This window comes from Sphaeramia orbicularis, chromosome 5 (assembly GCF_902148855.1).
Source record: "Sphaeramia orbicularis chromosome 5, fSphaOr1.1, whole genome shotgun sequence".
Classification (NCBI taxonomy): domain Eukaryota; kingdom Metazoa; phylum Chordata; class Actinopteri; order Kurtiformes; family Apogonidae; genus Sphaeramia; species Sphaeramia orbicularis.
In genome coordinates, this window is record NC_043961.1 from 23,173,731 (window position 1) to 23,201,515 (window position 27,785).

Genomic DNA, 27,785 nt, shown 5'->3' on the forward strand with positions numbered 1-27,785 from the left:
CTATAAACCTACAAAAAGGAAAAAAAAAGAAAAAAGCTGGATAACTGACAGATGAATACGTATTTCTTAATCTCTACAGAGCTTTGTTCAGATGAAGGGGGATATGCCTGAACACTTTCCAGGCATTAATGTAACATATTCTGACAAAGCACAGCTTTTGCAGACACTCCGGTACATCTACACATCACTGTGAATGAACCTCTACTTATTCTCCCTGTTTAAAAGCAACCTGCATGCCAGGGCTGCTTCTGTAAGCCTGCTCTGGTTTTGTAAGTGAATACAAATGAAGCCAGGGGTTGTACTCATCCTTTGATAGATGAGAGGAAGGTGAACTGTGCGCTCATGTCACTGTCTGGGGACGATGAACTTCAGCACATCTCACTTTGAAAAAGTTTCAGGCTATTCCAAACCAAACTAGAATGACGATGATACATGTCTGGGACAATTGTCATAAATCACTTTTCTGCCTTTAAGGTGGCAGTAAATGATGGGGACCTTTACAGCAAAGATTGTTTTAGTACAGAGAAACTTGTTAAAGTGGTATGTAATGCTTGAGCAAAGATAAGATCTTTCATGCTGCTGTTGAGCCTTTTTAAAAATGCAAAAGACTTTAGGACAAGCCCTCGCTAGAAGAAATTTATTGTTCACATTTTGTAATTCTACACTAAAACAAAATAAACCGCACAAAACCCGATCTCACTGAGAGTCACAAGGTCAGTATGGGGTATATAATCAGGGTTCCTACAGGTTTCTATGATTTAAGACTTTTAAAGGGCGAGGACCCACCAAATCAACTACCGACTTGAGCATACGTTCTGTGCTTGTGTGAGATGTGAAACCGGAAAATGACAGAACATCTCTCAAGACCAAAGCACGGAACTCACTGTCGTCAGTCATTGTTGTCAGCAGAGGGTGTTGAGTAGTCAAGAAGGGTTGTTGATGTTGTACTTGTTGAACAGATGTCTAGTAATAGGAGGATACTGGCACTGTCAGCTCTCTGGCTTCTTCTTGTAGAAGAAGGCAAAAACTAAGGAGAAATCGCACTACACTAACAACGCTAACAGTGTTCACTTCATGGAATGAATGAAGTCCACAGTCAACACTGACTGGCACTCATTCAGATACGATATGAGCAGTGACTGGTCTATTAGAGAAGACAATAATAGTGTGAAGTACCTTGGTATAGCTGGATTCACATGTAATCTTCTCGTTCACTGATTCACTAGTCAAGGGCTATCCCTCCACCAATCAGATTGGTGCGACTGAACGACTAGTAGTGGCCGATTACACATGTTGAATCGGCCAAAAAGACTGGTGATGGCATTAACAATGGGCAATCGCTCAGAACACACCAAACAGACTCATGTCCCTGACTGCCCAACGACGTTCGACCACTGAAAATCAGGTTAGTGTGTCATCGCCTTAAGACCGTTTTAAGACTACTTAGAATATAATTTAATGCCCATTTCACAGCCATACTTGCAAAAACTTGTGACTCCTAGAATTTAGGAAAATGTCTTTATTTACTCTAACACTTTGATTCCCACTGTACTGAGTCATACCTCACCAGGAGCTGCAAAGTTAGCAATAATCAGTTCCTAATTTCAAAATAAATTATCAGGTTGGAATGGGTGGAACTGAGTTGACTAACATCACTTTCTTTGTGACTTGGACATTTCCCAGACACACTTAAACACAATACAGCAAACCAGTTTATGGCAACATAACTTAAGACCTACCATATCAAATTTAATATGACTTTTAAGGTACTAAATGCAGATTTGTAAATTCAAGACTTTTACGACTTTTTAAAGACCCCGCAGGAACCCTGTATAATACTTCTGCCAAACATAAAACCACTTTTTCAACATTTAATTGAGGGTAGTTGCACAAAAAATGAGACACTGAAAGAAAGAAAAAACTGTTTATTTGCAGCACAAGTAATCCTGACTGTGTTTGTGTGTCTAGGGAACATCTTCAGAGAGCTTTTTGTGCTTCCTCACTCAAAAGTCGATGTTGTAAGAAAAAAAATGAATCTCCAACAGTAAAGCACAGTGTGAAATGCACACAGGGGCATACTTACTCTTTAGTTAAGTGCACTCCACCTTTAAGGCCGCTGTCGAAAACCCCCTTGCCCCTACCACCAGCCAGAATCTGAGCTTTCAGTACGATCTCCTTGGCATCTGAAAGAGACAAGAGGTAGGAATGAAGGCAAGAGAATGAGAGACAAAGGATTTTAGATAGTGGCTCAATACCTTAAATACCCCCTTTAGTCTGGCGCTTATCTGTCCATCTGACTGAAGGAAGGAGAGGAGTTAAAGAGAGTGGCGAGTTTGCTATGTGATGAGATGAGATTAGATTAGTAATCCTCCAATGCTGCTAATAACAATGTAATCAGCACGGATATGTGTATTATTATGTCCAGGTTGAAATTCAGCTGGTGTGAAGCAATAATAGGTATATTCCAATTTTGTCACCATTCAGAAAAATGTATTAACCACCAAGCCAAAACTGATTAGGAAAAAAAAATCACTAAGTAGGCTAGATAAAATGAGGTTTCAAAAAAGCAAAATATTCTCTGCTGAAGGAACCGATACCTCACCCAGTTGCAAGAAAGGTGCAGTCTCTCTGAGTGACGCGAATGGAGAAACTGATGGAATGCTCATATACTATTAGACTATGCCACAAGTATAAATAACGGTTAAAGGTAATAATACCAGACAGCAATGAGACACGAGAGTCTAGTCTTCCTGATTCAAGAAGAAGAAAATGGATCCCCCCTCCAGCAATTTTATTGAAATTCTACAGCCATATATGTTTGAATCCAATTTGGAGCCAGAGAGTCCTGACCTACACTATGTATTAACCCCGACAATGGTAAGAATGGTAATTGTCCCCTCATTTATGCAAATCAGAGGTATGTATTACCTAGCCTAGCCGGAATGTATAGCTGTAGTATCTTATAAATGAGAGCGAGAACCACTGTTGCTAGTTTTTATGCATTCAGACATTATTGGGCCATAATTTGTGGCAATCTCAGAAAGTAAAAAAATAAAAAATAACGGAAAAGAGTTTGACAGTCTAAATGTAGAATTCTGTACTATATACTCCACAGTCTTTCCACATATTTTCAGGAGCTATTTTCTGCCTTCTATAATGTGTTCTAGGGATCTAGGAATGTTCTTTTTTAACCACAAAAACCTTTTCGGAGAATGAAACCTTTGTCATTGGGACTAGCATCTATTGGAGTACAAAACAGACAATAAGCAGCTGCACAACTGTTGGACCACACATGACCTTGCCTAAATTGTATAACCACTCTGCATCCCCTTTCCTGTCACTGCCACCTTGAGAGAACTCAACACTTCAAGACGAGACCCTTCGGCTGTCTGTTGAGCATCCAGCCCACAATCTCCTCTCTATTCAAATGGAGTGAGGACACTTGATGAAAGCTGGTCTCTAGCTAGGTTATTATTATCTAGGTGGGGGTGTTGAGCCATTGACAGGTGGCTGCCATCAGGGTGGGAAGTAGGTGGTAAGAGAGTGGAAGGGGAAGATTCGCTGTGCACCGACTAGAAAGACACCTTGACCTTGGGGGCTGGAGACAAGCTCCTCCTTTGACTGCGAAAAACTGTGCAGGCAGGATAATGTCTAGACAGAATTTGGTGAGCCTGAGAGAGCCTAAAAACTCTGGCTGCTCAGCTGCTATTGTAAGAAAAAGACCCCAAGAAATAGCCTGTGACAGGGTGGCAGGGATTAAACTAACACTACATTAGTAAGGCCCGTTCTCTGTGGAGTTTCTTGAGGGGAAAAGAGAAAGAGAATAAAGGTGTGCTCGTATGCGAAAGGGCTTTTGAAAGGAGTCATAAATGAATAAATATGTTAATAAAAAACCGCTACTGCGCAAAATTAAAAAGAGTTCAAAGCAAGAAGAAATGGTGTGTCCTGCGGGCATGTGCAACAGAGAGGGACGGCACACAGGAAATGACTTTTACGTGTGAAAAAAAAAAAAAAAAAAAAAAAGGAAACAAGTAGAGGAAAAAGATGTAGCCCAACAGGGAAATTTCCCCGTGTGAGGCGTGGAGAAAGGTAAGACTATTGATACACTGATGACAAAACTTAAAAAAAAAACAGGATATGGTTTTGAAGCAAAGCTATATTAAATATATTAAAAGGCATGTAATGTGCCAGGGAAGGTAATGGGGTGAAAATGAAGCAGGTGTTCATTCCTGCCGCACTAGTAATTGATGGCAAACCTGCTTATTATGCGACACACAACAAGTCATTGTAGCAGTATCAGCAATTATGAATGGGTGCTAAAGGATTAATGTGCTGATAATAAGAGGAAACTTTACCAAAGCAGAAACAAAATGAGAAGAGGATCAGATAAAATGATATAAATTGTAGCCATAGTACATCTCAAAGGCAGTATGATGAAAAAGAAATGTACTGTTGGGACAAAAGAAAAAATCTTAGCAGAATCAGACCAGATACTGATAAAACTGAAACACAGTCTTCTTTTGAAATACATGGAGAGGATAATGATGTCCACAAAGATCACAGTGAACATGATGCATGGTAAAGAGCAGCGTGACCATTATCTGGTACTATGACAGACATGAGATGGCCTCTAACATTCAGACAAAGGTTGGTCCCTAATGAGCATGGAGCAGAGTGGGGGAGTGAACAGAGAAGTGGGACTAGCATGTAAAATCAGAGAAAAGTCATGCTTTTATGTTCAACCTAGACACCAAGAAGAATAAGGGGGAAAGGAGGGCACATGTCTTCATAAGATAGAGAAAATATACACATCTAGACTGAGAGGTCATACAAATGCAGAGGCCGATAGCAGCAGAGTGTTTTCTGACGTCAAACAATCTATGGTGTACTCTATTCAAGATGGGTGCTGGATTGTACAATCGAGCTGGAAAATAAAACGATTTCAAAATATGATTGCTACAACACTTGATAAAGATCATATGTTTTGGACATTATTGTTCAATAAGGACAGACCTGAGGACTATCACACAGAGAAAATAAAAATGGTACACATAGGTAGATTTTCCATTTGGAGGCTGATCAGCACAGTAGTGGATAAGTGCTTGTATTTTGCACAGTATAGATTTCACTGAAAAAACCACTGAATTTGAGGGTTTATTTTCATTTCCAGATGCACTGCTTCTTTCCTGCCTGCTGTCTGTGTTAGACAGACAGGAACAGGGAATTCATGATGTATTGTGTGCACCATGTAAACTCTGAACTCTCCATCATTTTGAACATCAAAACCTGTTGGCACTGACAGATGAAGTATGGCACCTTCAGAACTCTTGTCCATGTTAACATTATATATATATATATATATATATATATATATATATATATATATATATATATATATATATATATATATATATATATATATATTTTACTTTATTCTTCAACCAACATGAATTACCAAGACACAGTTGCCAACAATCAAATTACATATTGTGATGAATGGCAATATTAATTAAAAATATATATACAGAATATATATATATATATATACAGAATATATATATATATATATATATATATACATATATATATACATATATATATATACACACACACACACACAGAATATATGTGTATGTATATATATATATATATATATATATATATATATATATATATATATATATATATATATACATATATATATCATCACAGTTGTTGCCACATCCCCCAGAACTACTTGAATGTATGTTGAGATAATACAAGTGACAAAACACAGATGCACTAGATGCATAACAAATCAGTTTTTTACTTATTGCAGCTAAAATAATTAGAAATACCTCCTGCAGGAAGCAGTTTGGTTATTAGGGGAATATTCTTGAGCGGATCATTGCATAATCAGTTCTCCATTTCCATATGTATCAGACACTACATAGGCCACTGAGAAGATACAGAGATTTTCATCTCCATTTATTTTCTACATCTTGGGGACAGAGTAAGGGAGATTAACATTGCACAGCATCTCCAGTCACATCAAATGCAATTGGAGTAATGCGGTCATCATCCTCAGGCCTTACTCATTTCCCAGTAATGAGTGCAAATCATCTCCCAGTCTGCTTGCCAGTGACAGCAGCTGGCACAGAGGATGTAACGCCTACAATCAGTGTCTCTTGCACCCTTTTCTTTCTGTGCACTTTTTGAAGACCTATTCTTATCCTCTCCCTCCTTCTCGTCCATTAATCCATGGGTGGCCAACAGCAGAGTTAGCAATGGACTGATATTTAATTAAGACTTTGAGGCTGTGCCATGAGGGGGATGCTGGCTGGTAGGGGACAGCTGTAGGCTGTGCGCCAAATCCAGAGAGAGTAAGATGTGGCTACCATCTGCATGGAAAGAGAAAAAGATCAGGCCAATGCTCCCCAGCGAGCGTGTGTGCTGTAATGAAAGTAATGTGGCGGCTAAATGGAGGAGACTAATCAAACTCTTGGGAGCAAAAACAAACAGAAGCGTACACAGCCATGATCAAACACTAAAGAGAGTGTGAACCTCCTATGGATGAATCCTACTACAAGTAAAGGGAAAACGAAACCTTAAGACCCATAATCTTTGGCATCTGCACTCATGAAAGTCCAACACCTAGTCATGATGAAGCAGAACACTGATAGCTTGAAAACTGTTTTTGTAGTAACAACTGCCTTAAGTATAGCTCTACAAAGACTGTTACCATAAATACAGTGTGCTATATATTTAAGTTCTCTTTCTTTCCAGTAGTGGGTAACACTTTCGCCTCACAGCAAGAAGGCGTTTCTGTGTGGAGTTTACACATGGTCCTTGTGTCTGCATGGGTTCTCTCCAGGTACTCTGACTTCCTACCGCCATCCAAACACATGCACCTCAATAGGTTAACAGGTCACCCATAGGTGTGAATGTGAGAGTGAATGGTTATTTGTCTCTGTATGTCAAGTGATGAACTGGTGAAATGTCCAGGCTGTACCTCACCTTCACCTGTTGGCAGCTGGGATAGACTCCAGCACCCCTGTGACCCTCCAGAGGATTGGGCAGTTTGGAAAAAGAATGAATAAATGACTTGGTAGACTGATCAATCTTATTTCAGTTCTCCATTAGTGGGTTTGGTAGCATAGTTCCACTGCAGGTAAAGTGCTCCCTGTATAAATTACTTATAATATCATCTTCACCACAAATGCAGATACAACCTAGGCAACAACAGCAAAGGATGAAACTTAAAACTGTAAGTTAAAATTTCCAAAATAAAACATTATATTTCATACATTATATTTTTTTGGAATTATATCATGGATAGATGGCATCATCACAAGTAAATAATAGCACTGCAAGCACTGTTCCACTCCACAAATAATTATATCCAAAGGACCAAATTCCAATTCCATTATGATATTTTACAGTGACCACATCATTAGTAGGTGGAGGCAATAATGTTGCTATAAATGAAAATGTACTGAAGTCCATTTGTGGTGATTCTCCTATATTACTTGATAAGTTCACTTTTATCGTTAAGAGTGTGTGCAACATATTGTTCCGCTGCTAATTAAATTTATTCATTACAACTGAGAATGGGTTCTGAGTGGGTTCAGCTGTTAATGCAGGCAAATGTCACACTGTGTGATATTCCTGGTTTTCCACTTAGGCGTTGCTGAGACAACAGTGCAAAACGAATTAAAGGTCTTTTGTGTTATACTATACTTATATGAGAGATGTAAAATATGTTCACTTCATTGTGAAATATGGCATGATGTTTAGGGAAAAACCGTGAGGTATTTTGGCCAAATCGCTCACCACTATTTCTATAGAACAAATTAACAAGAAATATAGTCTGTGCTTCCATCAAAGTACACTGGCATGTCTTTAAATGACAATTATCACATTATATATAGACAGAGCCTCAATAAGCTATTGGAGCAGTTCCAACTTTTAAACCACTTTTATTGGGAACAATGGGCTCATAACCTGCTGTGGAGCTGGACATTAATGACACACAGAATATTTCTTGTTCATACCTGTGGAGGATTACAAATGACATAAAGAGGAAACAAAATATGTGTGTACAGTTTGTTTCTGCTGAGGTTCAGGTGGTCAGCACTCATTTCTATCAGCCTTTCGATCAAATAAATAACACACTTGCAAATACCAGGCATGTAAAAGGAACATATCAGGTTTAATGTTTAGAATTTTTGTGTAATAGCTTCTTTTAATCATAGCTGTAAAGCTGCCATTATATTGCATAAGTTCAGTTTTACATAAACCTTTACCTTTTTCAATTCTGTAAGCTTTCGAAAAGGTCAGACAGAAAATGGCTTTCCATTCATGTAGTCATGGCAGCCGAACCAAAGGGAAAGATAGGAAAAATAAAGCCTGACATTTTTTGTCCACCTTGACATATAATGGTCTTGCAATTCTTAAAGCTAAATAAGCTTGGCCTGTTCAGTTGAGTTTGAAAAGTCAACAAACATTGATAAAATCATGCATTACTAAATCCCCTCGCTACTGGCATGTTTGTAAGGCCAAATGTTACAACTGGTATAACAAGAGACAAAGACATTGGGACAAAAAAACACAATAAAAACTTAAACATAACAATTTGACCTGTTTCACAACAACTGAATATATCATTACGATCTCACCATCTTGCCTGGTTAAACCCACTGTCTCTGTTCTTCTCTGTCTAATGATGCCATTTCAGTACTGCTCATAGAAAGGGAAGATCATTGTCCCGGACCGAATGTGGCACCTCCATGTGACACCTCCTCCAGTCACCACTTGTATGATGGTTGAGTCCTCATTAGAGGACAAGTCCACCTGGCTTTCAGACATACAGCACTTCTAATGACATCCTGAGGTGGCCCTGGTCTCGTCTTAGTGACAGAGAGGTGCAGTTCAAACCTCTGGCCGACGGGTTTTCATCACTCTACAGCCAGAGGGGTGATGATAATGGTGTTTTGGAAGGATGGGTGCTAATCAATGAAACCTCTGCTAAGACATTTCTTGTATCAACCACAACATGAGATAGCTAGAAAAATACTAACTCAGTTGCAGTCAAAATTGAAAATCTGAGCAAAACTGGAAAAAAAAACCTTTAAACAAGCAACCAAGAGCTATAAGCCACTCGGTTCTCATTACAACTATTTTTCACAGATCGAGTATGATCAGTGCCAGATACAATTATTATAAAAGCCACCAACATCTACTGCTGATACTAGAGTGGGCTGGAGGACTACGCCTAATGCCATTTCCGCAGATGCATAATAAAGCACGTCTAAAGGTTGGAGCACAACAAAGCATTATGCCATTTTAAAATCTGACCACATTAATGCCATGTCTGAACCTGCCTTAACTCAAGTCAAAGTCAGACTAGGTAGCCTGCATTTATGCAAAGTGCCCTGACAACTAATAATAGGCTTCCTCTAAACTACTGGCACATTAGTATCATCCTAATACGATACAGGGGCTATGTAGGAAATAATTCCATGTCTCACCCACAACATGAATAGGTTAGGGTGCGTAATGAGAAGGTGGAAACACTAAGCTGCTTACAGAAATCAGCTCTTTGAAAGACAGGCCGCTTTAGCCTGAAAAGCCTATTTACAGCTGTTAAGACAATTTCAGATGCATGCTTTTTCCTCACCCAACAAGAAACCTAAAAGTCAGCTGACACAAGGGATAACAATAAGTCCAAAGAGAAGCCAAGCCTGTGTCTCTGCATGGGGATATCTTACTGATGTCTGGGCTCTGATACGGCATTTTCAGATTCTAAAAAAATTCTATGCATAAGTGAGTGCATGCGTATTTGCAATTATCATTTGAGGAGTTCTTTTCTGCTATGTTTATCTGTGGACTGCTGCGTACATATTAATGAAGCTAGCCAGTCCCTCCCAATCGTCCAACATTATTTGGTGTGCATTATCTTGGCAGGCAGTCGAGACAGGAAAATGCAGACTAGCATCTGTCTTTTGCTGTGATAGACTAGTCCTCTGAAAGGGCGAAAACCACTCCGTTCATCAGCAGAAACCCTGCAGGGAGTAGGGTGTTGAGGCAGAGATACCTACGGTTCACTCTGGCTAACTCTCTGCACTCATTTACTTCCTCTATAGCATAATTAAAATGACAAATGAGGAGCTGATTTTACAGGGAGTATTGGGTAATACAAAGAACAGGGAATGGTAGAAACCACAAGTACGAGAGAGGAATACCGGTCTGAAATCAACAGAAAATTAAAGCAAAATATAAGCAAATGATGAAATAAGAGACTGAAAAATTACTTTAAAAAAGAGAACACTGAAAAGAAGGAAAGGTCAGAGTAAAACACAGAGGAAAGACATATGTTGTTTTGCCTCACAATTATGGCTTAATATGTATGTAAATGAACCTTCGACCCAGTTATGTTATTAAAATTATACTCATTTCAAACTCTGGCAACATAACCAGCAGTACAATGGTAAATGTTAGTAAATTTATCACGTAAATTCCATTTTAGAGTGCGTACAGACCAAATCAATCTACTGTAAGTTTTAAATATCACTGAACAGCAACAGTCAAAGATTACACACAAGCACGAATGCAAACAACCTATTATTTCTATATGATGTGGTGTGAGTGGGCGAATATCACTCAAGTATGTGAAAAAGGCCCATATGGACTAGCCTGGCCAGCCATCCATCTTTCTCAATGAGAAATCCGTCTGGAATTGTGGGGCTTGAATCTAAATATGAAGGTGTGACTAATAGGCGCCGAGAAAACCAATCACAGATAAGACGGATGTGACATAATTACGCGACGAGCAGGTCCCTAATGTCAACAAACCTCAGCATGTTTCCATCATAGCGTGTGGTGGTGGTGGTGGAGTAGAAACTATGGTGGATGAATAGCCCCTTTTACACAGTACTTCTGTTATGGGAATATTTCACCTTTATTACGGAATGACATCTGTGTAAATGAAATGGTGGGATCATTTAGTCCCACCTTTATCATGGCTCTATAAACGCCTCTGGAGGTAGTAACAGAGCCGTGATAAAGGTGTAATCATGATTCTGGAACGCAAAGTAAAAGGAACACCTCTTGTTCAGCAACCAAGGTGGAGTTTTGATGACGTATTGCATGTGCGACCCCTGCACTGGGGAGATTTAAAAATGAGCGTGGGCCGTGTACAGTAAACAAACACATCAACATGACCAGAAAGATGTCAAACTGGGGAGATGCCGAGATCTGCGAGCTGTTGGCACTTCGGGCGGAGGACTCTATCCATGCTAACATTTATGGAAAGGTGAAAGACTCTGGAGACGTTAGCAGCACTGCTATGATCAGGGTATTTTCCGATGCGCAAGTTATACGTCACACTATACACTGCATCACCACCCCTTTGATTTTGGAACGCAGGTCCGCTGCATAAAGGTCCAGCCTGTCTCGCCTCTGTTACTCCTTTGGCTTGGCTGTTGAAATCGGTCAATGGTGGAAAAAACGGTGGGATCACCATCTCACTCTTTTACGGGGATCTCTATGTAAAAGTACCAAGTGAATGATTACTGTCCAGTGGGAAGCACTGCAAAAAGTATTTTTTAAAAGGAAAAATTTCCAGAGCTTTCAGTTGCTCTGGTTTCAAAGACATAGCCAAGTCGTCTAAAACAGAAGCTAGCGCAGTACCAAATGTGGTCTCTTTTGTGGCCACCATCTTGAACGTTTTGGTTTAAGAAATTCTGTCGCTGCATATGACGCATTGTAAAACACCCATCCCCGTGATTTGTGATTGGACGGTAAAGAATAGATAGTGCATATTTCACAGCATTCCAGACTGTTTTTCAGTATTGAATACAATGAGAAAACCGTAGGCTGGCCAGGCTACATATGGACCACTCAAATATAAGTAATAACGTTAGATAGAAAGGAGACATGTGAAAAGAGACACCTTGATCAGCATTGAGAAGCTTTAGAAACAGGATCAGATGTGAAAATCCCAAAACTAAACCCGACCAATCTATGCTAAACAGTAGTTTACTTAAAAGCCCCCAAACCTTCATTCAATCAGTCTACATACATTGGATCAGGGGTCTTTAACTAAAATCACAGGTCCACTAAGTCTGCCCTCATCTCCAAATCCGGTCAGCAGTTACATACATAGGCACAAACTACAGGTTAATGCTTTTCACCAGATTAACAATACATTTTTACTGAACTAATTCAAACACAAATTTTTATAAACTGTATAAATGTTCGCAGTATTAAAGTAGGATGTTTTTGTTTAACATGAGTAGTCCTTGAAAATGGTAATCAATTTTGCCCTCCGGGTTACTCTGGTAAAAATACATCACTACTAACTCAATAAATGCAAAGAATAATGAAACTAAAACCAAAAAAAGAAAAGTTTATGGTTGATTTTGTGTCTTTTAAGTGACTATTTAAGTTTCGCCTAAAAGAGGTCTCTACATTGTTTTCCTCTGAGGATGGAAGATATTTTATTCCCCGAGGAATAATGAATATGAATTTAGAGATTTGAGACCCCTCAGTCAGTATGCATCACATTAAGTGATAACATAATTTATAAAAAACACACACCTGGAATAGCACTAATAACGGACTAACAACATGTCTGAAGGTTAAAATATGAGAGGAGGAAACATTATTCTTCTTAGCTAGGAGACTTCTGTAGGTTTCTTGATTCTGTATGAAGCTGCTCTGTGTGGTTTGACTGTGGATAGGGGTTACCTGTCCGACTGTAAGGCAAGTGTACTGAGGTGAGCTAGGAAGAACAGAAGCCAACTGGATAGCGCACATATTTTGATGCCGGATACAGCATGGATCCAAGTTAATTCATAATTAACTGTCCAGAGACTGCAGCTTTGCTCAGGGGGCAGCACTCATATGTATATGTATATGTATTTGGGCGAACAGCGTAGATCGAGGACCCAGATAGCTCTACTGAGTTGGCCTCACAGAGCCTGTTGAGAAATCTATAATGAAATTCAATTTTATCTATTACTGCAACAGGAGGAGTACATCACACTCCACTCTTTGTAAAGCAAGTCACAAAAATAGCATATGGTCTAACATACTATACCCCTAAGTTACCAGGCAGGACAGGTTTTTATTAAAAAAAAAAAAAAAGTTTTAGTCTATAATGGCACAACATACAGTGTTGTATGAACTGGGTATGCATGCTTCACTGAGCCTGTTTACATGCACACCAATACTCCGATCAATATTCGATTTCTGGAGTTATAAGATTATTCAAGGGATCATGTAAACAGGATAATCTGATAGACTTTATCAGAAAAAGGCAGTTACCTGATTATAAAAGCTCGGATTAACACACCTGGATTTCCCAATACGCCGATATCTTCTTGCACGTATACAGGTTAATCTGATTTATTTCATTCTCTTACGTCTGCACAAGTGTAAACACAATTAAAATTGTGGAAAACAGGATGAAAACAGGAAGTTTGAGTGTACCCTCATTACGTACGTACTCCTAAAGAAATCCAATAATGGACTGGAGCATCTAAACCAGGGTTTTTGATTATCGGATTTCTCAAGTGCATGTAAATGCATCAGATTGGCTCATTACAATTATCTGATTTCTTCCAACTATTGGATTTTTATGTAAATGTATTTGTCTGTTTATGCAATAATTGGTTATAGCTGTGTATCACTTTTGTCACCAATTTTTCATCAAACCTGTGAAACCCGAGTCATAGCCTAAGTATCACTAATCTGTTAGTCTTTACCTGATTATGCACCTGAATCTCTTCCCTCACGGTGAACAGTTTCGAAGCTGACTCCATCACAAACAGTCCACTTGTTTACATACCAAGCCGGTAAGTCACTCAGACATTTTCAGAAATTTTTTGCGATTGTGGGAATGGGAATTCCCCCCCAGCTGAAGTATGGCCAGAGCAGCAACAAACATGGAAACGGCTTCATTGCCTCTTCCTGCTGCAGCTGCACGGAATTCCGAAAAGGCCCGAGTGACGGCTTGGTTTCGGTTTCAGTTTGGTACGTAAAAAAATGGACTGCTTGCAATGGAGTCAACTTCAAAGTTGTTCACCATGAGGGAAGTGATTGAGGTGCGTAATCACGGAAAGACTAACGGATTTGTGACACTTATTCTATGACTCAGGTTCTTCAGACTTGATTAAAAATTGGTGACAAAGGTCAAACACAGCTTTAATGCAATATTTTGTTAAGCCACGGAATTAAAACAGGAACACACTTCAATCACATTTTGACTGCTTCACTGTTCAGAGGCAAAATAACAAAGTGTGTGTTGCTGCCCAAAACTAATGATTCTGACCGTACAATAAGATTTAGAGCAAGGGTGTCAAATTCATTTTATTTCAGGGGCCACATTCAGCTAAACTGGATCTTAAGTGGGCCGGACCAGTAAAATAATAACATAATAATATATAAATAATGTCAACTGCAAACTTTTCTCTATGTTTTACAGTGAAAAAAGTAAAATTTCATAATGAAAATGTTTACATCTATAAACTATCCTTTAAAACAATGTGAATAACATGAACAAACTGAAAAAAAAAATGTAATTTTAACACTATCATGCTTTAGTTTATCATTTCCACATGTACATTATAATGTACAGATCCCAGTGGATCTACAGATACATAAAATATTTAGTAACAGGTGGAATATTATTAAAATTGCACTTCTCTTTAGACATTTCAGGTTGTTCATATTTGTTCAGGTTATTCAGAGTTTTTGTGAAATTACACTTTATTTTAGTGTAAATACATGAAAATATTTACATTTACAAAGAGAAAAATTTGGAGTTGTGAGTATTTTTAAGTTATTATGAGATTGAATTGGTCTGAATATTAAACCTGAACTAAAATGATTGTTAATATCTTATTGTAATATTTACACTGGTCAACAATAAATTTATTGTTTAAGTTTTTTGAGCTGATTTAGGATAATTTTGGTGTGCTGAATCCAAAAATCACATTAATTTTGCTCAATCAGGTCAACTTTCTGAACTATGCTACATATTGGCTTTTTAACATTTTTGCTTACATTTATGGGCATTTTCACATCATATCATACAAAATTCTTTCATATTTCTTGCAATAAACAAGTTCTGAAGATTTTACTTTTGCCAATTTATGATTAATGATTTTTTTTAATATTACAGGTGAATAAAATGGCTTCGACTAGAAGATCTTGAAAAAATAAGCCTGACGTATTCTGCAGCATCTGCAGTGAATACACCATTGTACCTAACAGGAATCCTGTTAGAAAATGATTTTTTTTCTCTTAAAACCTATTTTGGGTGAGAACTATATAAAAAAATCAACTGATAAAGTCACAAAAATGTAATCCATTTTGTGAGAAGATCAAATTTTTCAAAAAAAACCTGACCTGATTGAGAAAAACAGATGTCATTTTTGGATTTAGTGGTGCAAAATGGTCCTAATTCAGTTGAAAAAACCTAGACAACTTGCAAAAAACATTTTTTTGTAACCCAGTGTTATATTTCACAAATTCATCCAAAGGGGCCGGACTGGACCCTTCGGTGGGCTGGATTTGGCCCCCAGGGTGCATGTCTGACACCTGTGCTTTACAGGGATGGATGTTAAGAGACAGTGCATCCAAATGCCACACAGCAGTACTCAACACAGAACAGAAAGTCAAAACAGAAGGTTTGGCGGTTCATGCTTGGCGCCTTTATCCAGGTAACACAAAGAGCAGTTCTCAACATTAAAAGACGGACTACAACATGTTTTTAGAGCTGTAAACTGAATTACACAGCTACACCGTGATGAAATCCATCAATGCTGGTATAACTATTTATAAATATCTGCATTTTATGGGTGAAAATGGGTCAACATGCCATTTCCTGTTTTAAATCCTCCTGAGTCCACCCACGTTGATGCTGATGCCAAGTCCACCACTGAAGCCATTAAATCGCTCATATCACCACTAGTTCTACACAGTAACACAGGCTCCAGAACTGCTCTTTTTGCCGGAGAACTCTGGTAGGCTTGAAGAGCACTTCAGGGCTTCTGTTCCCTGTGGGAAAAGGCTGTATTCTGGCAGAAAGAAAAACAGTGAAAATATACTAAATATAGGAAAAACCTAGCAAAAAGATATTGATTGTTGTAGGTGAGCATTTTTAATGTGGAGAAACGATAGAAAAATCCAACCTAATTCACTGACATCTTCATGTTTCTGCATAGGAGCGAGGTCAAGGGCGTCATGGATGGACAGCCCACTAGTTTCTGGTACATAACTTTGAACCAGACAAGTCTAAGACAAATATTACACATAATTGGAAAGGTCTAAACGGCCATTTTAAACATACTCCAAGGGCAAAATTTAGTTTCAAATATTTTTAAATGAAAAATATCAAAAACTACTGCATCAAGGATGGACAAAAAAATAACGTCTATTTTTTGCAAGAATTACAAAGTTCTCAAAAGTGAAGTTCCTACAACATTTTCTTCCTAAAATATATTCAGTGTATACCTTAAACCCTCTAGTTTAGAACCTAATAATTGCTTAGAGGAAAAAAATTGTTTATCATACCTAGATAGCAAGAGTTTTGACAAATGGCAGCGTCACATATGGACAACAAAAGTAAATATCAAATTAAACATTTTTTATTTCAATTATCAATATTAAATACTTTTTTTTTAACAATATTTACAACAAACAAATAATATTAACATTATATTCAAATGTATTTTGCATAGATATATGCATTTATTAATTTTAAACACTGTTTAGCATATGATATAAATAATATAATAGTCAAATATCAATGTATTTGGAATAAATTGTTTATGAGTTTATAAAATGAACCCAGAATGACGGCAGAAAACTTTGTCACTTTCCAAACATTCGCACTCATAAAACTCCTCAAATTTTTTTTCTACAAATTTTTCTCATTTCAAAATACATTTTCCTGAAAATATAAGTAATTACCTACCCAAAAATATAAGTTTGATGTAGATTATTGTAATTTAATTTTTCTGATCCGATGTTAACCTTCCCTCCTTGACTTCGCCCATAGGTGTCTTGTGATTTTCTATCCTACATGTGTGTCCCTGAATATTCAGCGCTCTGCAGAATGATGCAGTGAGTGGAGTTAAAAATTAAATGTTAATGTAGCAATGCCACGACTAATATTTTCTACATAATGGTAGGAAGCTGAAATAAGCATGACAATCATACTGTGAAATTGACAGTGTTATTTTTCAAAGTGAATGCCATTCAATAGAACCTCTTCAGATATTAACTACTGTGTCTGGCATATTCTCACTGCTCTGCCTCGACTGCTCTTGTCATGACAGAACACATATATGTTCAGTCATCTCACAGCTGTCATGAGTGATGGAGAATAACTTGTGAAATTGTTACTATATCTGTGCACTATGACCGACAGTCCTGTCAGTCATTAGACAATATTCAGACAGAAACAGACTGACAAGATGCTGGGAGTGTCATCATTTAAAAAGGAGTCCGTAAACCCACTGTGTCTTTTCTCACATAGTAATAACTCAAGAACACTGGTTAACTTCTCTTCCTATTGTAACTCACAGACTCATTCATCTGAAACTAACATTATTAAACAAATCCTCTCTCTCTCTTTCTCCTTGTCAGTGTGTCTGTGCTGCCAATGTTATTACACTAGAACGGGGGTCAGCAACCTTTAACACTCAAAGAGCCATTTCGGCCCAGTTTCCATGGAAAAGACAACACTGGGAGCCGCAAACACTTTTTGACATCTGAAATGAAGATGTTAGCCTATATATACCGTAAATTCCGGACTATAAACCGCTACTTTTTTCCCACACTTTCAACACTGCAGCTTATACTCCGACGCGGCTTATATAACGGTTTTACCGGTACCACGGCTTGGTGCCGCCGCGGCACCACCGAGGTGCGCCAAGAAAAGAAAAATATCTGAAGAAAATAGAACATTTAATGATGCCAGGTGCCATGGCACGACCAAGGTGCCGTGGCACCTCGGGGCCAATGCTAGGTGCCGTTGCACCACAGTGCCACTGCTTGGTGTCAGGTGCCATGGCACCTGGCACCGAGCCATGGTACGGCGGTGCCATGGCACCTGGCACTGAGCCGTAGTACTGCAGTGCCACGGCACCTAGCGTTGGCCCCGAGGTGCTGCGGCACCTTGGTCGTGCCATGGCACCTGGCATCATTAAATGTTCTATTTTCTTCAGATATTTTTCTTTTCTTTGATTTCTCCATACTTGGCCTACCTGGGGTTGAAAGTCTCGATAAATGTACAGCGTTTTGGTGGGCTGTCGGAGAGTGTGACGCATATTTTGAGCAACGAAAAATAATACTATATACATATATATATACAGTACAGGCCAAAAGTTTGGACACACCTTCTCATTCTTCGCATTTTCTTTATTTTCATGACTATTTACATTGTAGATTCTCACTGAAGGCATCAAAACTATGAATGAACACGTGGAATTATGTACTTAACAAAAAAGTGTGAAATAACTGAAAACATATCTTATATTCTAGTTTCTTCAAAGTAGCCACCCTTTGCTCTGATGACTGCCTTGCACACCCTTGGCATTCTCTTGATGAGCATCAAGAGGTAGTCACCTGAAATGGTTTTCACTTCATAGCTGTGCCTTGTCAGGGTTACTTAGTGGAATTTCTTGCCTTATTGATGGGGTTGGGACCATCAGTTGTGTTGTGCAGAAGTCAGGTTGATGCACAGCTGACAGCCCTATTGGACAACTGTTAGAATGCATATTATGGCGAGAACCAATCAGCTAAGTAAAGACAAACGAGTGGCCATCATTACTTTAAGAAATGAAGGTCAGTCAGTCTAGAAAATTTAAAAAACTTTGAATGTGTCCCCAAGTGCAGTCGCAAAAACCATCAAGCGCTCCAACGAAACTGGCTCACATGAGGACCGCCCCAGGAAAGGAAGACCAAGAGTCACCTCTGATGCTGAAGATAAGTTCATCTGAGTCACCAGCCTCAGAAATCGCAAATTAACAGCAACTCAGATTAGAGACCAGATGAATACCACACAGAGCTCTAGCAGCAGACACATCTCTACAACAACTGTAAAGAGGAGACTGCGTGAATCAGGCCTTCATGGTCAAATAGCTGCTAGGAAACCACTGCTCAGGAGAGGCAACAAACACAAGAGATTTATTTGGGCCAAGAAACCCAAGGAATGGACATTAGACCAGTGGAAATCTGTGCTTTGGTCTGATGAGTCCAAATTTGAGATCTTTGGATCCAACCGCCGTGTCTTTGTGCGACGCAGAAAAGGTGAACGGATGGATGCTACATGCCTGGTTCCCACCGTGAAGCATGGAGGGGGAGGTGTGATGGTGTGGGGGTGCTTTGCTGGTGACGCTGTTGGGGATTTATTCAAGACTGAAGGCAACCTGAATCAGCATGGCTACCACAGCATCCTGAAGTGACATGGCATTCCATCCGGTTTGCGTTTAGTTGGACCATCATTTATGTTTCAACAGGACAATGACCCCAAACACACCTCCAGGCTGTGTGAGGGATATTTGACCAAGAAGGAGAGTGATGGAGTGCTGCGCCAGATGACCTGGCCTCCACAGTCACTGGACCTGAACCCAATCGAGATGGTTTGGGGTGAGCTGGACCGCAGAGTGAAGGCAAAAGGGCCAACAAGTGCTAAGCATCTCTGGGAACTTCTTCAAAACTGTTAGGAAACCATTTCAGGTGACTACCTCTTGAAGCTCATCAAGAGAATGCCAAGAGTGTGCAAAACAGTCATCAGAGCTAGGGGTGGCTACTTTGAAGAAACTAGAATATAAGAGATGTTTTCAGTTATTTCACACTTTTTTGTTAAGTACATAATTCCACATGTGTTCATTCATAGTTTTGATGCCTTCAGTGAGAATCTACAATGTAAATAGTCATGAAAATAAAGAAAATGCAAAGAATGAGAAGGTGTGTCCAAACTTTTGGCCTGTACTGTATATATATATATTATATATATATATATATATATATATATATATATATATATATATATATATATATATATATATATATATATAATTATTTTATTTTAATATTTCAAGATCACAAAAATCTTACAATTTACAACTACAATTAGACAAACGAACAAACACAAATAAAATACTTTGTTCAGATATTGTGCAGTTTTGGTGTCGCAGGGCATTCCGCGCATGCCGGCTGCCGGCTGACACGTCAAGTGCTGTCAAACGTCTCTGAAGAAGGCGAATGCTGATCACCGAAATTGCACAAGGTCTGAAGAAAGAAGTTAAAAACTTTGACTTAATAAGAAGACATGATACACGTTTTTGAGACAAATAACATACACTTCAATCGGACACTTATAATTTATTTTCCCAAGCCACGCAGAGCCGCAACATAAGGATGAAAGAGCCGCATGCGGCTCCGGAGCCACGGGTTGCCGACCCCTGCACTAGAAAGATGGCATGTGACATGAGTAACCACCCACTAGAGCTGCACAATATATCGTTTGAGCATCGTCATCGCAATGTACATGTGCGCAATAGTTGCATCGCAGGTCCTGCAATGTAGGAGGCAAATGAACTCAATGTGTTCTCATCTAATTTCAAGGGTACCCGACACATATTGTGTGTAGCGATCCACCAATCGCAACCGTTCTTACTCAGTTTGCTGAAACAGACCACGCCCCTACATCAAGGTTATAATAGTTTTGGATTATTCATTCTAGTTTAGTTTTATCAAGTTTTGACTTTTTTTTCTTTAATTCAGTTAGTTTTAATTTAGTTTTTAGAGCAGGTTTGCTAGTTTTTATTAGTTTTTGTTTTTTCTAAATGCTTAGATTTTGTTTAGTTTTAGTATTAGTTTTAATTTTTTCATATCTTTTATCTTCCTGGCTGTCGTATTCAAATAAATCCCACACAGGGCTCTGCTGCTTTCTCCCAACTTCCGTCTCTATGTTTCCAGGTAAAGTGGGGACGAGAAGCTGAATCTAAACAAGTGATGGACCATAAAGGCCGTATGGTGCTGCCAGCTGAAATTGCTTGAGCAACATAAATTGATTTCATATCAATCCGACATTGACAAAGACAATAATGAAGAGAATTTTATCCATAATTTTTATATGTTTAAGTTAGTTTTGTAATCCCACAATACAGTTTCAGTTAGTTATCGTTTTTTTCTTTTAATTATAGTTTTTATTTATTTCAGCTGACGAAAATGTTTTTTCAATTCTAGTTTTCGTCATTTTGTTAGTTTTCGTTAACGATAATAACCTTGCCCTACACACAGAGTGAGTCACTGGTAAAACCATTGAAAAATGAGCAACGAACAAGAGAAAATCACTGAAAATGAAGACCTGGTGCCAAAAAGAAAATCAGTGTCAGTTATCTGGAATTATTTCAGCTACAAGAATGATGATATTGAAACACGTGTTCTGTGCCGATACTGCCTTGCAATTGTTCCCACAATGAGAGGTAACACAATTAAATTGTTTGACCATTTATGTCAGCATCACACAGCTATTTCATATCACAATATATATCGCAGGGTTGAAAAAAAATCGCAATGTCAGTTTTTTCCAGTATCGTCCAGCCCTACCACCCACTAATGGTAACTTCTGCATTAAAGTTTCTAAAAATAACAAGGAGCATGTTTTTTGTTTGTTTGTTTGTTTTTTACCAAATAGTTCCAAAACAGTTTAAACTATTTCTGATTTTCAAACACACTGTTCAACACTGCAGTGAACATATGGTTGTTAATTAAATAAACTTACTGAGGATTCATCACCAAACTCACTTCTGTTAATTTACAAGCAACTGGTGACAATCGGAGTGCTCATCTGATGGGAAAAATGTGTGAATGAAAGACCAAGGTATACTGGGCTCCATCTGTTAGGTCTAATATTCACATGCTGAGTCTGACAGCATGATAGCACATGTATCTAAAATAATTTTTGTCAAGCATTGTTTTTCAGGTAGTTTTCTAGAATGTTTTGTTGTTTATGGCCGCATTCTGGTTACAGTGAAATCACAACTTATCAGTCAGTACAAAATCTGTAAGGCTACATTCATACAGCAGGTCTTAAAGCACAATTCAGATTTTTTGGTGAAATCCAATTTTTTTTTTTTCTCATTCATATTACGCATTAAATGCGACTTCTATCAGTTTTGAGTATGAACTGAATGCGACCCTGAAGTGACTGACATGTGCAAAACACATCCTGACGTAATATGTGACCAGGCAGGCACACACTGTGTTTACGGAAGTAAATACGTTTTTCCTGCCGCTTCTCCTTCTGGGACGCAGAATTGTGACGTTTGTCACATTTCAATGATATACAGGTCGGATAAATGCAACCAGGCCGTTCAGACTGAAGTCGCATTACAAAATATCAGATACGTATCAGATTTAGGACCACATATAAAAGTGGCCTGGGTCGGATTTAAAAAATCGGATTTGTGCTGTTCAGACTGTCTTTAACAGATTGGATACAGGTCACATATGGCCAAAAAAATCAGATTTGGGCAACATTTGCGTAGCCTCATTTTTTTTTTTTTTTAATTTTATGTAATTTTATTTTCTTTAATGATGTTAGTGTTAATTTTTTATGTTACTTGCAGCAATTTTGAATGAAATAACAGAGGGTGAATATATAACTAAATATCAATAATACATTAATATATTACTTTATTTGTAAACCTAATTTCTGCAAGTCTGCCATATTTTTAAAACAACTCCATGATCCAGAGTTACTTCATATCATATCCTACCACATTTTTTATGATTGTTTTGATTGACGGACCCTTAGCAGCAGAACTACACACTACGCATTAAAGTGCTGACAAAAAGGCTACGTTCAGACAGCAGGTCTTAAAGCACAATTCAGATTTTTTGGTGAAATCTAATTTTTTTATGTGCTCATTCATATTACACATTAAATGCAACTTCTATCAGTTTTGAATGTGAACTGAATGTGACCCTGAAGTGACCCGCATGTGCAAAAGAGGTCCTGACGAAATATGTGACCACGCACTGTGTTTATGGAAGTAAATATGTTTTTCTCACTCCTCCTCCTGAGACGCAGAATTGTGACATTTGTCACATTTTAACCCATAAAGACCCAAACAACCATTGGCAAACAAGAATATCAGCTGATCTAAACTGTTTAATACCTGTTGATCCACTAATCCTATCAATACATGTAAATAATTGGTGCAAAATGCAGTTTGTCATCTTTTCATGGTCATCAGATATGACCCATTTGGACAATAAGAGGCTACATAGTGAACATGGAAACACTGTCGTCTTCTGCAACATTGATTCACCAGTAAAACCCATGGAGTTGGATCAATGACAGTGGATGGAGACACTTGTTTTTTATGTTCAGTTAATGATATCTTTGTTGAAAAAAAAAGCCACTTTTTCTTCAGTTTTCTCTACTTTAACCTGAGTTTTCATAAACATCTACATGATCGGTAAATTAAATATAGGAAAACACATGATTTACAGTGAAAAAAATGCAAAATACAGAGTATAATATTATAATAAACAGTGATATATTACTTAAGAAAGATTAAATAGAGAGAAAAATTCATATAGGAACTGCCGCAAAAGTAGCACTGGGTCTTTATGTGTTAATGACGTAAAGGTCGGAAAAATGCGACCTGGCCTTTCAGACTGAAGTCATGGTAAATGGACTTATATAAGGCTTTTTCCACACCTTCATGTTGCCCAATGTGCTTTACAAAGCCAATATCAGATGTGTATCAGATTTAGGACCACATATGAAAGTGCCCTGGGTCGAGACTTGAAAAAAATCGGATTTGTGCTGTTAAAACCGTCTTTAACAGATCGGATACAGGTCACATATGGGCAAAAAAAATCGGATTTGTGCCACATTTGCTTGCAGTCAGAACATAGCCAAAGAAAATGAATATACAGCAGAAATAATACAATTAAAAATCAAATAGAGTAAAGCCTCATAGTCTTTTGAAGCTCATTGGCCTCTGTCCAGTGGACCAACAAGCAGAAAAAAATGACACGGACACCAGCTGGTGTACATACGCACATAAATGAACAAAGCTCAAAGAGGGTCGTCTCATCTCTCACCACTTCAGACAAAGACCGAAGTGAAAGGGCCGCAGCTGAGCCAACTCTACTCAGCACTAACTGCTACTGTCAGCGCTTTTCACCAGAGACTGTGCCTCATTTTCTGAGGGGGGAAGATGAAAGTGGTCTTAAAAGGCTCTTGAAGTGTTGAAGTGCACAAGGCGGCTCCAGTGGGGACAGCGTGAGTGAGGAGGGAGGGGATGCGTGGTGAGAAGAGGTATGCCATGTTCCAAGTTTTAACCATGTTTGACAGAAAGAAATATTTGTCTGTCCCCTGTTCATAAGGAAGCTGGCCCCCAAGTGTCCATAACATTTGTAGTAGTGCTGACTTTCCCTTTTTTAAAATTCCAAACTCTATTAAAAAGCGACATTTGTTCGTATTCATTGGTCAGACAGGATTGGTATCTCCCCTACTCATACACACACAGTCTGCACATAATAGAATTTGATGATGAAGGAGCTGGGCCATATTCAACACTGTTATCTATCTCAGAGCGGACAAAAACTGGAGTGGATACAGAGAAAATCCACACAAAGGGAGGGCAACAGGAAATAAAATATATCTCTACATTCTTTTTCCAAATTCAGTGCTCAATGAAGCAGTGAATAGCCTTAATAAAACATGCAGTGTTAGGGCCTGAATTATCCAGATAATGCCTCTATCACAAAGAAAGTGTTGAGACAAAATGACAGAGAATCCAAAATATGAGCAATGTTAATGTGTTGGTAGCACATTACTGCTCGCGAGCGTTTCAGAATTTCTGGCTGTTCTGTATCGCTTATCTTTTCTACTGTTTAGTTATGAGAAAGAAAGAGAGGTGAGGTCCCGTTCATTCCATCTGTGTCCAGTGAGACTTTATTCAACCCAAACATCCACTGGCAACCAAAAGTATCTACTGATCTAAACTGTTTAACACCTGTTGATCCACTAATCCTATCAATACATGTAAATAATTGGTGTAAAATGGAGTTTGTCATCTTTTCATGGTCATCAGATATGACCCATTTGGATGCTCAGAGGCTCTATGGTGAACATGGAAACACCGTCATCTTCTACAACATTGATTCACCAGTAAAACCCATGGAGTTGGATCAATGACAGTGGATGGTGACACTTGGTTTATGTTCAGTTTCGCAATATATTTTGCTTAGAAAGTCAATTTTTCTTGCGTTTTCTCTGCTTTGATATAATAACCTTTGAATTTACTTTGAACTTTTATGAACATCTACATGATCAGTCAATTAAATATAAGAACATATATGATTTACACTGAAAAAACTCAAATTTAAGAGCGTAATATTGCAATAAATTGTGATAAATTACTTACAAAAGGCTAAATATAGAGGAAAAATTAATTTGGGAACTGCCACAAAAGTAGCACTGGGTCTTCATGGGTTAATACCGTTGATCCACTAATCCTACCAATAAATGTAAATAATTGGTGTAAAATGTAGCTTGTCATCTTTTCATGGTCATCAGATATGACCCATTAGGATGTTCAGAGGCTCTGTAGTGAACGTGGAAACACTGTCATCTTCTACAACATTGATTCACCAGTAAAACCCATGGAGTTGGATCAATGACAGTGGATGGAGACACTGGGTTTATGTTCAGTTAATGATATATTTCATGGAGAGAGTCACTTTTTCTTCAATTTTCTCTGTTTTGATATAAAAACCTGTGAGTTTTCATGAACATCTAAATTATAGTAAATTAAATATAGGAAAATATATGATTCACAGTGAAAAATGGTAAATATAGAGGATAATATTGTAAGAAATCAATAAATGTATTACAAAATTATTACAAACAGTTAAAATCGACAATTCATTCACAAGATGCATTTTGTAATACGACACCCCAGAAGCGGTCCTCAGCTTATAAACGGGGGCCCTTAAACATGTGATAAGAGACACAATTTACATTATAATTTTTAATAAATTCAAATGTTCTGAATAACTACAAACATATTTTAAAATATTTATAGCTATAAATATATAACTATATTATACTATATTTATATATATATTTACCCATATAAATAGTGATAGATTGCTTAAGAAAGGTTAAATCAAGAGAAAAATTAATTCGGGGACTGACACAAAAGTAGCACTGGGTCTTTACTAGGGGTGTAAGAAAATATCCATTCTGCAATATATCGCGATATTTCATTTCACAATACTGTATCGATATTAAAAAGTACTGTATGGATATTTTTAGGTATTTATTCAAATGCAGATATTGTGGAGGTTCATTTTTGGATTTTTTTTTTTTTGTTTGTTTATATTTTATTTATTATTATTTAACACTCTTATTAAATAATGTCAGTTCCTTTGTTGGACAAAAATAATGACATAATTTTAGTTATGAACTAATAGAATATGACCATTTGAACAGGATCTTAAACTGCAATGTCTGTAAAATAATAATTAAATTTTAAACTCAGGACATTTTTGTGATATAGCATTAGATCCTGTTCTGTTAAAATAAAAATGTGTTTAGTATTTGTGCATATTTCTGGTGTAATTCAATTCTTCAAGAAAATAATCATTTAAAAAAAAAGAAACAAACAAAAAAAATGCCTTTTTAACAGTATCATGATATATCGTATCCTGATCCTAGTGTTGTGATTTGTATCTTATCGCCAGATTCTTGCCAATACACAGCCCTAGTCTTTTTGAGTTAAGAGAAAAAAAAAATTGTCTGTAATACATTTTTTTATGAGTTTGAATAATGCCATGTAATTTACACATATGATGTTGTCACTACAGCATAATTTTACAAGTCAAAGGTTCAGTCAGTTGTAAAACTGTTTTCAGACTGTGACAATGCGTAAATAGAAACACTACACACCAGAAAGTCGCGGAGGGGAAGTCATTATAACCACCCATCTCTGATGTCTGTTGTAAGTCACTGAAGTGTCTCTACAGCTTCAACATGATCAGATTTAGTAGTGATTTTCACAGTATAATACTTTTTTCACCTAAATAGAAGAGAACTTTTCATCTTAAAATACAACATGAACGGAGTTAACATTTTAGTAAAGTATTTTTTTTTTGTTGTTTTAGAAAAGCTCACCGAAGTTTTAGGAAGTACAAAAAAATACATTTGTGTCTCAATTAGAAATCCCAATTCAGCGGTACCAGATTGTGTGCACAGAGAGTTGTGGAGCATGGCACAGAGTGATGACTAAACACAGAGTCGGTGCAAACGGAGCCAAACCATTTATAAATTCATTCGTTTAATCAGATATTAGACAAAAATAACGACAAGGATAAATGTTAAAATTCAGGATAGTAGTTGAGATAATTTGTAGGATTAACCCCTAACCAAAAACTTGTAATGTAGGCTTATTCGTGCGCAATTGTACCAGTTTAGCACATGATTTCACACACTGTTTAACCATGTATTTCTGAAATAAATAAGCAAAACGAGCGCCAGTCTGGATGAGGGAGAGGGAGGTGTGAGGAAAGACTCAAGTGAAATGCAAACATCACACACTGATAAGGAAGTCCTCGTAATGGCTTGTGGTAATGCCCACGGTCAGGATGAGTATTTCTGTGACAGATGGGACAGACCGGGCAGTGTGCTGGGTTGGTGGAGAAGCATATGGTGCGCTATTGATGATCTCATACACCAACGCCAGGCCCTGTCGGAGGTGTAA

General features: G+C 37.8%; 1 protein-coding gene across 1 annotated transcript in view; it reads right to left on the reverse strand.

The window, feature by feature from the left end:
* Positions 1–27,785, reverse strand: part of suclg2 (succinate-CoA ligase GDP-forming subunit beta) — a 147,912-nt gene that overhangs the window by 85,219 nt on the left and 34,908 nt on the right. The window contains exon 3 of the mRNA XM_030134834.1: positions 2,084–2,183. Coding sequence (XP_029990694.1) covers positions 2,084–2,183 — 100 coding nt within the window. The remainder of the gene's footprint in view (positions 1–2,083; positions 2,184–27,785) is intronic.